This window comes from Dromiciops gliroides, chromosome 1, assembly GCF_019393635.1.
Source record: "Dromiciops gliroides isolate mDroGli1 chromosome 1, mDroGli1.pri, whole genome shotgun sequence".
NCBI lineage: Eukaryota > Metazoa > Chordata > Mammalia > Microbiotheria > Microbiotheriidae > Dromiciops > Dromiciops gliroides.
This window is the reverse complement of record NC_057861.1, coordinates 570,392,961-570,409,779: the sequence shown is the minus strand read 5'-3', so window position 1 is coordinate 570,409,779 and position 16,819 is coordinate 570,392,961. Positions and strand designations below refer to the sequence as shown.

The 16,819-nt window shown below is 36.2% G+C and overlaps 1 protein-coding gene across 3 annotated transcripts in view; it reads right to left on the bottom strand.

Moving 5' to 3' along the window:
- Window positions 1-16,819, bottom strand: part of AUH (AU RNA binding methylglutaconyl-CoA hydratase) — a 183,922-nt gene that overhangs the window by 10,372 nt on the left and 156,731 nt on the right. For all 3 annotated transcript variants that reach the window (XM_043977965.1, XM_043977964.1, XM_043977967.1), the window contains one exon: window positions 5,914-6,101. In XM_043977965.1, the coding sequence (XP_043833900.1) occupies window positions 5,914-6,101 (188 nt within the window). The remainder of the gene's footprint in view (window positions 1-5,913; window positions 6,102-16,819) is intronic.

Here is a 16,819-nt window from a genome sequence, read left to right as displayed (position 1 = left end):
TGCTGTCTAAGACTTACCTAACAACTTAGAGATGAGGTGCTATTCTGCATTAGATGGAGGGAATTCCCACACCTACAAAATTGGGTTCTTGATTATAGTTTCAAGTTGACTACAACTTGTGTTGGTATCTGTTAGGTATGTTCTTATGAATGGGATTTCTGATTTAAGAGAGATACATGCTAAATATATTAGTAACCCAAACAATTTTTCCAGGAATGATTTATTAATTACCTATTCTTATTTTAGTATAAAACAAAAGGAAAATAATCTTTATTCCATTTCATAATCCCTTCCTTACTTCACTGTCTTAACTTTCAAAATCTTTTTCAGTTTTATTTGTATTTTTATTATTTCTCCCAACTCCATTTCATTGTTGCTTAACCCAAATGCTGTCTGGACCAATTTATTCCCTCCCCACCCCATTTATATTATCTTTTGACTGAAAATGTACTATCCTTCCTCCTTGTGGTATACATGTGTCTTCTGGCATAGCTATAGCTATCTTGATAGAAATATTTATAGTAAAACTTTTTTGTATAAAATATAAAACCTTTTTTTTAATGCTTTGAAATTATGCCTGATTTAACTCCCATCATAAGCAAATTTGAACTCCAACTTCTTATATATTCTTCTGTCTTCTCAGGTGTAAGTTGCAAATTTTAGACACTTTGGGCTTAGCCAATATAAAAATGAAATAGATGAATATCATGTTAAAAAAAAGAATAATCATCAAGAATAGGGGGCAGCTAGGTGGTGCAGTGGATAGAGAACCGGCCCTGGATTCAGGAGGACCTGAATTCAAATCTGATCTCAGACACTTGGCACTTACTAGCTGCATGACCCTGGGCAAGTCACTTAACCCCCGTTAACCTGCAAAAAACAAACAAACAAAAAGAATAAACTATAACGTGCAGCTAGGTGACACAGTGGATAAAGCACCAGCCCTTGATTCAGGAGGGACCTGAGTTCAAATCCAGCGTCAGACACTTGACACTTAACTAGCTGTGTGACTCTGGGCAAATCACTTAACCCTCACTGACTCGAAAAAAAAAAATAAACTAAGTTCTACATATTCCATCTCACATTTCATTTGGTAATAGTCATAAATACCATCTTCTTTATAAATTTTTCTTTTTTTTTCTTTATAAATTTTTCAGTCTTTTATGTTCCCTGGCACATAAGTCTTGCAAGGCAACTCAGAAAACAAAGAAAACTACAAAATAGCCTAAATCTGAAACACCTCCTCCCTCCCCCCCCCACATTCTGCAGTTATACTTCCAAAGTACAAAAAAAGGGGACAGATGATTCTAGGAATCATATAGTTTTTAGATTTTTCTAAACATGTTACTGTTTATATTTCTAAATATGAGATTGTTTTTCAGTGATTAACAAATGAATATACAGGTACATATAGGAGACACTGAATCATACAAACTGACATTTTTAATGTAAATGAAACCAGTACCCAGAAGGATATCTTATAAGCTTCCTTAGATAGGGAAATAAAGGAATTGGCATACTAGGTTTTATTATGCAACCAAAGGCAACAAGAAATGTCATTTTATGGCACATTTGGTCATCTTATATGGAGGACTCATAACACACATAGACCAAAAATGCTACCATGAAGATAATTGCATCTTAAGTGTCAACTTTTATTGAAGAAAATACAGAGGAAGAGAAATTCTACGAAAAACTTGACAGTGAAAAGGCACATGAGTTGATAAGCACCAAGTAGTATAATAAAGATGAAATTACTTGTATTTTAATAAGTAGTAGATGACTAATTACTGATGTGAGCATTATTTTAAAGTTAGCTGTCTTTCCATATTAGTTATGAACCTTCTAAAGTAAATATCAAAATCAATTCCAAATGAGAATAAAAATGAGAAGAGAAAGTATGCAACAAAGGCAACTCCAAATGGATCTATTGAACAAGGTGTTGATGCCAAAAAATGTGAAATGTATCAAAGAAAGAACATCAGTAGAAACCACTATTACTTCTGAAAGAATGTAAATGATGTAAATTGATGGCCACTAAGCTGCCACACTTGATTTCCTGGCCAAATGGAAACACATGGCATACAAGGGCAACAGCAGTTTAGAATATGAACTCATTTGTAAAATCTCATGGAGGAAAACTGTTAGGTTTCTTCTAAGGAAAAAAAATTCTTTAAACTTCCTTTAAAAAATCAGAACTATTTAAACATTTAATAGGTTGATTCATGAAATAATGGGTTTCCCCATCACTGGAAGTCTTTGAGCAAAAGCTAGATGACCACTTGTCAGGTATGTTGTAAAGGGCATTCTTTTGGACCAGTGAATTTATTTCCAACTCTGAAATTTTATATGTGAAGATTATGAACAAAATAGTCTTAAAAGTAGCAAACTGTAACGAAGAGGAAAAGCAACTTTTCAGAAAGTTCAGAGAGACAAATAAGCTAAACTGGAAGATGAAATATGGAACAAATCTATAAAGATTTTTATAACAAAATTTTCACCACAAAAGACAAGGAGACACACATTTAGATTTTAATATTAGTTTCCTTTATGAGGTATGAGGAAGTATGAATACCATTAATAAAAAGAGATGGGAAGAAAAAACTGAACTGGATCAAATATAATTTAATGATATTTCTTGCAAAGGTGAAGTGATTGTCAAAAAATCTGAAAGATCAGATGATGCAGGTACCTGGGGAAAATCACCTTAATGTTATAAAAAGTACAATTTTTTATATATCCCAATAACTACCAATTCACATACCTACTTTCCCACTCAAACTGTGTATAAAAATACTCTATACATGACTTTAGGGCATCCTTATTGAAGGTATGAGATAGGAAATGAATGGGACTTTGCAAATGGAAAGCTATTAACAGACCATGTATCTTTAGAGTCACAAAAGCATTTGATATAGTAGAATAAAATGCTGTCTTAAAGATTCTGCTTCGCCACGAATGTTAAAAGCATGCAAGCTGTTAAAAGTAGCAACCATCAACTGATAACTTATGTTATGTGAGGCACAAACAGTGATTGATTCTCTCTCTCTCTCACCAAGAAGGCCTAACATTCTTATATAGTATATCCAATTGGAAAATTGGAAGAGGGATTTACTCTAGATTTATATCTGTGCATGTTGGACTTTTAAAGTCTTTCATAACCTAATCCTTTCTTACTTTTCAATCTTCTTACACCTTAATCCCCCTTTCCACATATTCTGCAATCCTGCAATACTGGCCTTCTTGCTGTTCTTCTTTCACATGACACTCCATCTCCTTACTCTGGCCAATTTCATTGGCTGTCTCACTAGTACTGAAATTCTCTCCCACCTGACCTCCGTTCTCCTGGCTTTCCTAACTTCCTTCAGGTCCAAGCTAAAATTGTAAGAATTTTTTTACTGAACCCCTTTAATGCTAGTGCCTTCTTTTTAAGATTATCTCCAAATCATCTTGTATTTATCTTGTTTACATCTTGTTGTCTTTACCACTGGACTGAGATCCTCGAGAACAGGTTTTGTCTCCGCCCCACCCCCCCTTTTTATTTCTATCCTAAGCACTTAGTATGGTGTCTGGCACATGGTAGGTTATCAATACTTCTTGACTTGGCTTGACATATTACTATTTCTTTTAAAACTCAGAACACTGCCCAAAGAGCTTCCTTAATGAGATCCATAATCACTCAAAAGAGTTCAGCTACATAAAAAAGGGGGATAAAAAAAATTTATTATTTAGACAGTGATATGCAAATTATGGAGCTCACGGAGCTGGTCCATCAGCATATATATATGTGTATGTGTATGTGTATGTATATACAGACAACATAGCTGAACCGTGAACTCAGCCCACAACTGCAAAGGAAGAGGAGAATGAGCTGGAATGGGTTTGGAGAATTGTGCAGTGCTTTTAATAATACCAAAGTATAATTGCATATGAGAAGCAGTGCAAAGTTCAGAGAGATTCCAGGACTGGATTAAAGAAGTGGATTAGTCTTCTAGGAAGGACATGGGATAAATTCTGAACAACTTGCAAAATGCAATTTGCAACAAAATAGATGTGCAACGGCAAGAGACCCAAAGGAAGGTCAATATGAAAATTCATTATGTAGAATTTATAAGCTCATGTACCTTACCGTATAAGGGAGAACAGGTATGTATAGAAATATGTGATTGTAGTAGTGAAGGTTTCTAAAACTTTAAAGGAAAGCTTCATAGAGGATATAACATTTATGTTGGGCTATATTAAAGAACAGATAATATTTTTAAGAGGATAAGACAGTCTATTAGATACAGCAGCATGACATAGTGTATAGAATGCTGGACTTTGAGTACTAAAGACGTGGGTTAAAATCCTAACTCTGACATGAGTCTATTTCTTCATCTGTAAAATGGGGACAATAGTATTGTGGTAGCACTTAAAGAATCAGGGTGGCATAGAGGCTAGAGAACCAAGCTCAATTTCAGTAATACTTGGGGTTTAATCCTGCTTCTGAAGGGGGTTGTGAGACTGGACAAATAAGTCATTTAATCTCTTTGCCCCAAGCAACTCTTTATGCCATCCCTCTCCAGGCTACACTGCTGACTCATTGCCATAGTGTTTCCAAGCTGGGTATCTTTATCTCTCTACTTCTACTAATGTGGGAAGATAAATTGTAAGATCCTTGAGGGAAGGGACTGTCTTTCTGTGTGTGCTTATATTCCCAGGGCCTAGTATGGTGCCTGGTACATAAAAATCATTTAATAAATGCTTGCTGAGTGAGCAGACTCCTAGATGAAGAATGTTTCTTTACAACCTTCAGTTCTTCCATGAAATGTTTTCTACCTCACAGGGTTACTGAGGCTCAAAAGAGATAATTTAAAGAAAGCACTTTGGAAAATTTTAAAGCATTACACTTCAGTTATTGTTATTCAAGGTGATAGAAAAAGCATTAAGAGAAAGTATGGAGGTGGGAAAGCAAGTAAAATATATGAGGAATAGCTAGTATTCCACTTTTGCTATAGCCAATATGTTTGTGAGAAGAATTAATAAGAAAAAGCTAGGAAAGTAGGCTGGAATTAATTATGGAGAGCTTCTTATACCAATCTAAAGATATATAGACTTTGTTAGTTGGTTGGAAAGATTTGAAGATTTCTTATCAATAAGAGCAAAACAAGTATGAAAGAGTGCAAAGAATTCGAAAGTATGGAGGAGTAAAGTCCCAGAAAAAGTGAGAAAGGATACAATTTTTCAAGGAAGAAGGATACTTCTTCCTCAGAGATAGTAGTGAAGTAATATATAAGGCTGTAAACAATCAGCTTTGAAAAATCATTTGATGGACTGTGCCATATCTCTGTACTAAATGCTTTCTATTTAAATAGGTTTTGAAACATTTACAATTTCTGTAAACAGAAAAGGGGGGCCATTTTAGAAAATGTGCCAAACAGTGACTGTGTATCAATAAAGTCTTATACTATAAATAAAATATAGATAGGTAGAGTTATTTTAAAAATTGAATACTTAAAATGAATGTAGATTTAATATCAGTATTTGGAATATGATGCTAACAAACAAAACTCCAAGAACCAAATAAAGAATTAATGAAATTCATCATCCACATTAATCTACTTAATATAAGTTCCCAAGTGTACATTTATCTTAAATCTTACTAAAATTATTTGTTCCATTTATTAAAATGATAACATTAATATGTCAAATTATAAGGTATGTATATTGAATAATGAGGGAAAAATGAAAGAGTAAGATACAAAGTCACAAAAAGAAATAGATGGATTTTTTGTTATTTGTATATTTCACAACTTAAAGGAATTTTCCTTTTAGGGAGTTCACATTCCCAGTAAATTTGCTTGCTACTTTTGTTAACCATTTTTAAATCTATTATAAAACAACAACAGGATAATAGATCATAATCAGAAATACCTGAGGTAAAAATTCTCTTGCTAAGGCTAATGCCTTTCTGTAGGCAGCATCCCCTGTTTCATTTTGTTCTAAAACATGGCTGATCAATCCTATTGATTTTGCTTCCTGGCCATCTAATACACGAGCAGAAAAGATCATTTCCTTTGCCAGAGCCATGCCAATGGCACGAGGTAGTCTCTGTGTTCCACCTGTAAAATGCACAAAACAGAAAATGAAAGCAATAATTTGATACAAGTTTTTAAATGCAGTATCAGAAAGCTCCAAGTTTTGATATAAAATTTTCAGACATTTTTTTCTTTCTAGATCTCCATCTCCAAAATGTTCCTTCCATCTCTACTAAGATAATTGTTCTTCCTGAAAAATAATTTGTTTCCTTTTTTTTTTTTTTTTGCAGGGCAATGAGGGTTAAGTGACTTGCCCAGCGTCACACAGCTAGTAAGTGTCAAGTGTCTCAGGTACTCCTGAATCCAGAGTGAGTGCTTTATCCACTGCGCCACGTACTGTTCCAAGAATTTTCTTTTAAAGAGAAAAAAAAAGTTTTACGAAACTAATCAATGGTTGAGTCTGGTAAAAATTCTACACAAAGGTGAGAAATATTTATGCTTTTTTTTATTGGAAAAGAAAATTATTTAGAATTTTATTTTTCCCCAATTATATGTAAAAACAATTTTAAATGTCCATTTTCAAACTTTGTGCTCCAAATTCTCTTCCTCCTTCCCCACTCCAGCCCTAAGAATGCAAGCAATTCAATATAAGTAATAAATGTGTATTCATGCAAAACATTTCCATATTAGTCAGGCTGTGAAAGAAAACATACAAAAAAAAACTTCAAGAAAAATAAACTAAAAAACTATGCTTCAATCTGTATTCAGACACCATCAGTTCTTTCTCTGAAGATGGATCACATTTTTCATCATAAGTCCTTCAGAGGTGTCTTGGATCACTGTATTGCTGAGAATAGCTAAGTCATTCACAGCTGATTATCTTACAATATGGCTGATACGTATACAGTACATTTCACTTTGCATCAGCTCATGTACGTCTTTCCAGGTTTTTCTGAGAGTATTCCTGCTCATCATTTCTTATAGCAGGGCCAGCTAGGTGGTGCAGTGGATAGAGCACTGGCCCTGGATTCAGGAGGACCTGAGTTCAAATTCAGCCTCAGACACTTGACACTTACTAGCTGTGTGACCCTGGGCAAGTCATTTAACCCCAATTGCCTCACAAAAAACAAAACAAAACAAAACAAAAAACCCAACCATTTATTATAGCATAATAGTGTTCTATCATAACCTCATCCCACAATTTGTTCAGTCACTCCCCAATTGATGGGTATCTCTTCAATTTCAAATTCTTTGCACCAGAAAAGGGCTGCTATAAATATTTTTATACATATAGGTTCTTTTCCTTTTTGTTCTTTTCTTTTGTTTTGTTTTAATCTCCTTTTGGAAAGCAACCCAGGTCAAAGAGTATGCATGGGTTTATAGCCCTTTGGACATAGTTCCAAATTGCTCTATAGAATGTTTGACTCACTTTATAACTCCAACAGTGCATTAATTTCTCATTTCCCCCATAACACTTACAACATTTATCATTTACATCTGCTGTCCTATTATCCAATGCAATAGGGAAATCAGAATTGTTTTGACTTGCATCTTTCTAATCAACAGTTAGAGTATTTTTTAAATATGACAATGGATAGCTTGGATTATTTCATCTGAAAACTGTTCATATCTTTTGATCATTTATCAATTGGGGAATGGCTCTTATTTTAACAATTTTGACTCAGTTCTCTATGTGTCTGATAGAGAAGGTTTTTATCAAACTTGCTTCAAATTTTTTCAAAGTTACTATTGCTAACTGTATTTCCCTCCATCCTATTTCCCCCCCCCCCAAGCCATTTACTCTATTCTCTATCTCCTTTCACCCTTTCCCTTCCCGAAAGTATTTTGCTTCTGACTACCCCTCCCTCAATCTGCCCTCTTCTATCACCTCCCCCATATCCCTTTCCCCTCCTACTTGCCTGCAGGATAAGGTAGATTACTATACCCAAATGAGTGTGTATGTTATTTCCTCTTTGAGTCAATTCCTTTTTTTTTTTAAAGTGAGGCAATTGGGGTTAAGTGACTTGCCCAGGGTCACACAGCTAGTAAGTGTTAAGTGTCTGAGGCCGGATTTGAACTCAGGTACTCCTGACTCCAGGGCCGGTGCTCTATCCACTGTGTCACCTAGCTGACCCTGAGCCAATTATCATAAGAGTAAGGTTCACTCACTTCCTAGCACCTCCCTCATCTTCCCCTCTACTGTATAAGCTTTTTCTTGCTTCTTTTAAGAGATACTTTACCTCATTCCATCTCTCCCTTTCCCCTTCTCCCAGTGCATTCCTCTTTCAACCCTTAATTTTACTTTTTTAGAGATATCATTCCTTCATATTCAACTAATACCTGTGCCTTCTGTCTAAATATACTCGATCCAGCTACCCTGATAATGAGAAATTTCTTCTGAGTTACAAGTATCTTCCCATGTAGGAATATAAAGTTTAACCTTTTAATATCCCTTATGATTTCTTTTTCCTGTTTACCTTTTTATGCTTCTCTAGAGTCTTGTATTTGAAAGTCAAATTTTCTATTCAGCTCAGGTATTTTTATCAAAAATGCCTGAAAGTCTTCTCTTTCATTGAATGCCCATTTCCCCCCCTGAAAGATTATAATCAGTTTTGCTGGATAAGTGATTCTTGGTTGTAATCCCAGTTTCTTTGCCCTCTGGAATATCATTTTCCAAGCCCTCTGATCCTTTAATGTAAAAGCTGCTAAATCTTGTGTTACCCTGACTGTGGCTCCACAATACTTGATTTGTTTCTTTCTGGCTGCTTGCAATATTTTTGTCCTTGACCTGGGAGTTCTGGAATTTGACTGTAATATTCCTGGTAGTTTTCATTTGGGGATCTCTTTCAGGAGGTAATTGGAGGATCCTTTTGATTTCTATTTTACCTTCTGGTTCTAGAATATCAGGGCAATTTTCCCTGATAATCTTAGAAGATGATGTCTATTTTCTTTTTTTGATCATGGCTTTCAAATAATGCAATAATTTTCAAATTATCTCTCCTGGATCTATTTTCCAGGTCAGTTGTTTTTTCCAATGAGCTATTTCACATTACCTTGTATTTTTTTCATTCTTTTGGTTTTGCTTTATTGTTTGCTGATTTCTCATAAAGTCATTAGCTTCCATTTGCTCCATCTTAATTTTTAAGGAGTTATTTTCTTTAGAGAGCATTTGTACCTCCTTTTCCATTTGGCCAATTTGGCTTTTCAAGGCATTCTTTTCCTCATTGGCTTTTTGTATCCTTTTTTTTTTTTTAAACCATTTGGCTTAGTCTGTTTTTAAGATGCTATTTTCTTCGGTATTTTTTTGTGTCTCCTTTACCAAGCTGTTGATTTTTTTTCCCCATGATTTCCTTACATCACTCTTATTTCTCTTCACAATTTTTCCTTTACCTCTCTTACTTTATTTTCAAAATCCTCAAAGCTCTTTTATGGCCTGAGACCAATTCATATTTTTCTTGGAAGTTTTGGATATAGGGGCTTTGACTTTGTTATCTTCTTCTGAGAGTGTATTTTGATCTTCATTGTCACCATAGAAACTTTCTACGGTCACCATTTTTTTTCCTGTTTGCTCATTTTCCCAGCCTATTTCTTGACTTTTAATACTTTGTTGAAGTGGGGCATTGCTTCCAAGGTGGACGGTACACTGTCCCAAGCTTCAGGGGTTTGGTCAGCTGTTTTCAGAGATACTTCTGGGAATTTGTAAGTTTTTCGTTCTTCCAAGGTGATATGATTTAAGTAGTAGTAGTAGTAGTAGTAGTAGTAGTAGTAGTAGTAGTAGTAGTAGTAGTAGTAGGCTTCCACCAGTCACGGACAACCATGGATGAGCACCTTGAAGAGCCACAGGCCACAGTGTGGCTGTGCAGTCCGATACGGGAGCCGCAGCTCCTGCCACAACGAGGACATCAGAAAACTGCGCTCTCTGTTGCCCGTTGGTTCCTGTGTCTCATTCTTTTTTCTTCCTCCCGAGCTTGAAGGCCCATCTCAGCTGCGCACAAGCTGCTCCTGAGTACTGAACTCCATCGGGCGTAGTCCTTGGCCATCTCCTCCCAGCTGCTGATGTCTATTCCCAGAGCCCTCAAGTCTCGCTTGCATACATCTCTGTAGCGAGGCTGGGGGCGTCCAGCAGGTCTTTGGCCTAAGGCTAACTTGCCATAGAGTAGGTCTTTAGGAATGTACCCATCTTGCATGCAGTGCACATGACAGAGCCAGCGCAGCCATCTTTGTTTCAGTAGCGTGTAGATGCTCGGAAGTTGCGTGCATTGGAGCACTTCTGTGTTGGTGATCCTATCTGACCAAGATATGCCAAGGATGCGCCGAAAGCAGCGCATGTGGAAGCCGTTAAGCTTCTTCTCTTGTGTAGTATACGTAGTCCATGTTTCGCTGCCATACAGGACGCATGCTCCATAGACAGCAAATTTGGTTCGTCTTGTCAGTTTACTGTTTGCCCAGACACGCAAATAGAAAGATGGGTAGAGCACTTTTCTGAGTTGTACACCATCAGAAATTCTATCACAGAATCAGCTTTAAACATCATGGAGTCCTTTCCTGTACTACAGGAGTTGGACAATGTACCCACACTTGAGGAACTGCAATTAGCTCCCTAAGTTGTGGAAAAGCTCCGGGTATAGACGGTATCATAGCTGCATCCACCAAATGCTCTAAAAACGTCCTATTAAAGTCCCTGCAAGAATTGTTGTGCCTGTGGTTGGAAAGAAGGTGAAGTGCCACAGGATATGCGTGATGCCCGTATAGTTACTCTTTATAAGAACAGTGGAGACAGGAGTGACTGTAACAACTACAGAGGAATTTCACTTCTCAGTGTCATTGGGAAAACGTTTGCCAAGGTCATCTTGCTAAGACTGCATAAACTTGCTGACTGTATTTACCCCAAATCGCAATGTGGTTTTCAAGCAGGGAGGTCAACTATCAATATGTTTTTTTCGCTTTGCCAACTGAAAGAAAGGTGCAGAGAACAAAGAAAACCCCTCTTCATTGCCTTCATAGACCTAACCAAAGCGTTTGATATGGTTAACAGAGAAGGTCTATTAGAAATTCTCTTGAGAATTGGTTGCCCTCCTAAACTCCATAGCCTCATTCACTCCTTTCATTGCAACATGCAGGGTGTTGTACAGTTCGAAGGCAACACCTCTGAAGCATTCAGTATAAACAGCGGAGTCAAGCAAGTATGCGTGCTTGCTCCCACGCTGTTTGGAATTTTCTTCTCCATGCTGTTGGTTTGTCAACTGATGGCATCTATCTGCATTTCCGGTTGGATGAAGGCCTGTTCAGCGTTTCACGACTGAGATCCCAAACCAGAGTGAAAGGTAGCACCCTTAGAGACCTGCTTTTCGCCGACGATACCGCACTTGCCTGTCACTCAGAGAGTGAATTGCAGACCTTGATGGATTGCTTCTCCCAAGCTTGCATGGACTTTGGCCTAATCATAAATCTTAAAAAGACGAAAGTCATGTGTCAGAGTGCTTTGTTGCCTCCATTGATACACATCGGTAGCTACCAGTTGGATGTCGTAAACCAATTCTCATATCTTGGCTCTAGTCAGTGATAATTTGTCACTTGATTCTGAGATCAATCAGAGGATTGGGAAAGCTACTTCAACCATGGCTAAGCATGCCAAGCAGGTCTGGGCAAACAGTAAACTGACAAGACAAACCAAATTTGCTGTCTATGATTTAAGGAGAGGTATGTTTATTACTCTCTTAGTCTGTGCTCATCTCCAAGCAACCACAAGCCTGTTTTTCTGCACTGAAACTATGAACAGAGTCCCAATTCACTGTGGCTACAAGCTCTGGTGGACTTGTGTTCCTCACAAGTCTGGGACCACCCCCCAAGACTGTGACCTGGATCTGAGTATGAGAAAAACAACAGAGTCCTTCCTACTTGCTAGTAAAGAGACTCCTCTAATCTCCTTCTGGCCAAATGTTCAACCTCCTTACCATCAGGGAGCTATGGGTTACAGAAGCAGTTGCTGCTGCTGATGATTCAGAAGTTCCCAAGGTCTGTTCCTTGGGCTGGTTCTGTGCTGGCACAGCCTGAGCTGAACTGAGCTCCACTCTCACTCTGGTACAACATACTTTTCCTGCCACCCTTCTAAGTTGTCTTTGGCTGGGAAATTATTTCACCCTGTCTTTTTGTGGGTTCTGCTGCTCCAAGAATTGTCTTATGACATTACTTGAAGGTATTTGGAGGAGTCTTGGGGAGAGCTCAGGCAAGTCACTGCCTTTCCTCCATTTTTGCTCCTCCCCCTTTTGAAATATGTATACTTTTTATGATTCTAATTTATTAGGCAACAGGCTTCTTATATTGAATTTTTTAAAAATTCTATTCAGATTTTAAACTTGTCTAAAATATGAAGGTTACCAACCCACATTAAGGTTTCCAACAGTTACTGTGCTGTTTCTCTCTGTAGCTCAATTAATATTTTTGTTTAGGTATGTAAATACTGTGCCACACAAACACATAGCATTTTTTTCATTGATATTATTTCTTCATAGATAGTGCCTAAAGACATAATGTATGGGGGCAGCTAGGTGATGCAGTGGATAGATCACAAGCCCTGGATTCAGGAGGACCTGAGTTCAAATCCAGCCTCAGACACTTAATACTTACTAGCTATGTGACCCTGGGAAAGTCACTTAACCCTCATTTCCCCATTAAAAAAAAAAGACATAATGTAATTTCCCTGAACTCTTGCCTTACTTGAAGCCAGTACTGCCACCTGTTTTCTGGATTTACTTAAAGCATCTTATTTGACATGTGAATCTTCTGTATATAACATATTATTGATTCATCTTTCTAATCATTAAACCCCTCTCTTTAATTTTGTAGGTGATTTCATTCCATTGACATTAATGATTTATAGGTGTTTTTGTTGATCACATTTTCTCTGGGAGGAAGGGTACAAGCATTTATTAAATATTTATTATTTTTTTCCCATTACATGAAAGTAGTTCTCAACTTTTGTTTATACAAGCTTTCCAATTTCAGATTTTTCTCCCTCCCTCCCCTTCCTCCCCCCTCCCCTAGACAGCAGGTAATCTGATATAGGTTATATATACACATAATAACATTAAACATATTTCTGCATTAGTCATGTTATAAGAGAAAAATCAGAGCAATGATGAAAAACCTCAAAATAGAAAAACATCAGCACCAAAAACAAAAGAAATAGTATGGTTCATTCAGCATCAATACTCCACAGTTCTTTTTTTTTTTTTTCCCCTGGATTTGGAGATCCTCTTCTATCATGAGTTCCCTGGAACTCTTCTGTACCATTGCATTGGTGAGAAAAATATAGTCCATCACAGTAGATCAACACTCACTGCTGATGATACTGTGTACAATGTTCTTCTGGTTCTGCTCATCTCACTCATTATCAACCCACACAAGACCCTCTAAGTTTCTCTGAACTCCTCCTGCTCATCGTTTCTTATAGCACAATAGTATTCTATTGTATTCATATACTAAAACTTGTCCAGCTATTCCCCAATTGATGGCCATCCTCTCAACTTCCAATTGCTTGCCACCACATATAGAGCAGCTATAAATATTTTTGTACGTGTGGGTCCCTTTCCCCTTTCCATGATTTCTTTGGGCAAAAGACCCAAAAGTGGTATTGCTGGGTCAAAGGGTATGCACAGCTTTATCGCCTTTTGGGCATAATTTCCAAATTGCTCTCCAGAATGGTTGGATCAGCTCACAGCTCCACCAACAATGCATTAGTGTTCCAATTTTTCCACAGCTTCTCCAACATTTATTATTTTCCTTTTTTGTAATTTTAGCTAATCTGATAGGTGTCAGGTGGTAACTCAGAGTTGTTTTAATTTGCATCTCTCTAATCATTAGAAATTTAGAGCATTTTTTTTATATGAGAATAGATAGCTTTGGTTTCTTCATCAGAAAACTGCCTGTTCATAACCTTTGACCATTTCTCAATTGGGGAATGACTTGGATTCTTATCAATTTGATTTAGTTCCCTATATATTTTAGAAATGAGGCATTTATGAGAAGTACTGGCCATAAAAATTGTTTCCCAGCTTTCTGCCTCCCTTCTAATTTTGGATGTGTTGCTTCTGTTTGTACAAAAATTTTTTAATTTAATGTAATCAAAATCATCCATTTTGCATTTTATAATATACTCTATCTCTTGTTTGGTCATAAACTGTTTTCCTTTCCAAAGATCTGATAGGTAGACTATTCCTTTCTCTCCTGATTTACCTATGATATCACCTCTTATGTCTAAATCATGAATCCATTTTGACCTTATTTTAGTATTAGGTGTAAGATGTTGGTCTATGTCTAATTTCTGCCATACTATCTTCCAGTTTTCCCAGCAGTTTTTGTCAAATACTGAGTTCCTATCCCAGAAGCTGGAGTCTTTGGGTTTATCAAACACTACATTACTAGTGTCATTTACTACTGCATTTCCTGTGCCTAGCCAATTCCATTGATCCGCCACTCTATTTCTTAGCCAGTACCAGATAGTTTTGATGACTGCCGCTTTATAGTAAAGCTCCAGGTTTGGTACCGCTAACCCACCTTCCTGTGAATTTTTTTTCATTATTTCCCTGGATATTCTTGATTTTTTTGTTTTTCCAGGTGAATTTTGTTATTATTTTTTCTAGTTCTATAAAATAATTTTTAGGTAGTCTGATTGGTATGGCACTGAATAAGTAAATTAATTTAGGTAGTATTGTCATTTTTACTATATTAGCTCTGCCTATCCATGAGCAATTGATATCTTTCCAATTATTTAGATCTGATTTGGTTTGTGTGAAGAGTGTTTGGTAGTTGTGTTCATAGAGTAGATCCTGGGTTTGTCTTGGCAAGTAGACTCCCAAGTATTTTATATTATCCACCATTACTTTAAATGGAATTTCTCTTTCTATCTCTTGCTGCTGGACTTTGTTGGTCATGTATAGAAATGCTGATAATTTATGTGGATTTATTTTATATCCTGCTACTTTGCAAAAGTTGTTAATTGTTTCAAGTAATTTTTGAGTTGATTCTCTAGGATTCTCTAAGTACACCATCATATCATCTGCAAAGAGTGATAGTTTTGTTTCCTCCTTGCCTATTCTAATTCCTTTCATTACTTTTTCTTCTCTGCTAAAGCTAACATTTCTAGTACAATCTTAAATAATACGGGTGATAATGGACATCCCTGTTTCACCCCTGATCTTATTGGGAAGGTCTCTAATTTATCTCCATTGCATATAATACTTGCTGATGGTTTTAGGTAGATACTGTTTATTATTTTAAGGAAAGCTCCCCCTATTCCTAAACTCTCTAGTGTTTTTATTAGGAATGGGTGCTATATTTTGTCAAAAGCTTTCTCTGCATCTATTGAGATAATCATATGATTTTGGTTGGTTTTCTTATTGATGTGGTTGATTATGTTAATAGCTTTCCTAATGTTGAACCAGCCCTGCATTCCTGGTATAAATCCCACCTGGTCATAGTGTATTATCCTGGTGATCACTTGTGGTAATTTCCTTGCTAATATCTTATTTAAGATTTTAGCATCAATGTTCATTAGGGAAATTGGTCTACAATTTTCTTTCTCTGTTTTTGTTTTGCCTGGTTTTGGTATCACCACCATATTTGTGTCATAAAATGAATTTGGTAGAACTCCTTCTTAACCTATTTTTCCAAATAATTTGTATAATATTGGAATTAATTGTTCTTTAAATGCTTGGTAAAATTCACCTGTAAACCCATCTGGCCCTGGGGATTTTTTCTTAGGGAGTTCATTAATGGCTTGTTCAATTTCTTTTTCTAATATGGATTTATTTAAGGATTTTATTTCGTCTTCAGTTAACCTGGGCAGTTTGTATTTTTGTAAATATTCATCCATTTCATTTAGATTGTCAAATTTATTGGCATACAGTTGGGCAAAATAATTCCTAATTAATGATTTAATTTCCACTTCATTGGTGGTAACATCACCCTTTTCATTTTTGATACTGGTAATTTGGTTTTCTTCTTTTTTTAAATCAAATTAACCAATATTTTATCTATTTTATTGGTTTTTTCATAAAACCAGCTCTTAGTTTTATTGATTAATCCTATAGTTTTTTTGCTTTCAATCTTATTAATTTCTCCTTTAATTTTCAGGATCTCTAGTTTAGTATCTAATTACGGATTTCTAATTTGTTCTCTTTCTAGCTTTGTAAGTTGCATGCCAAGTTCATTGATCTCCTCTTTCTCTTTTTTTTATTCACGTAAGCATTTAGAGCTATAAATTTTCCCCTAAGCCCTGCTTTGGCTGCATCCCATAGATTTTGGTATGTTGTCTCATTATTTTCTTGGATATAGTTATTGTTTCTATGATTTGTTGTTTGGCCCATTCATTCTTTAGAATGAAATTATTTAGTTTCCAATTGATTTTCATTCTACTTTTCCCTGGCTCTTTCTTACATGTAATTTTTATTGCATCATGATCTGAGAAGGATGCATTTACTATTTCTGCCTTTCCACATTTGACTATGATGTTTTTGTGTCCTAATACATGGTCAATCTTTGAAAATGTGCCATGTACTGCTGAGAAACAGGTATATTCCTTTCTATCCCCATTCAATTTTCTCCAGACATCTAGCATTTCTAACTATTCCAGTAATCTATTCACCTCTTTCACTTCTTTCTTATTTATTTTTTGGCTAGATTTATCTAATTCTGAGAGGGGGAGATTCAGATCCCCCACTAGTATAGTATTACTATCTAATTCCTCTTGCAATTCATTTAACTTCTCTACAAATTTGGACGCTATACCACTTGGCAAATAC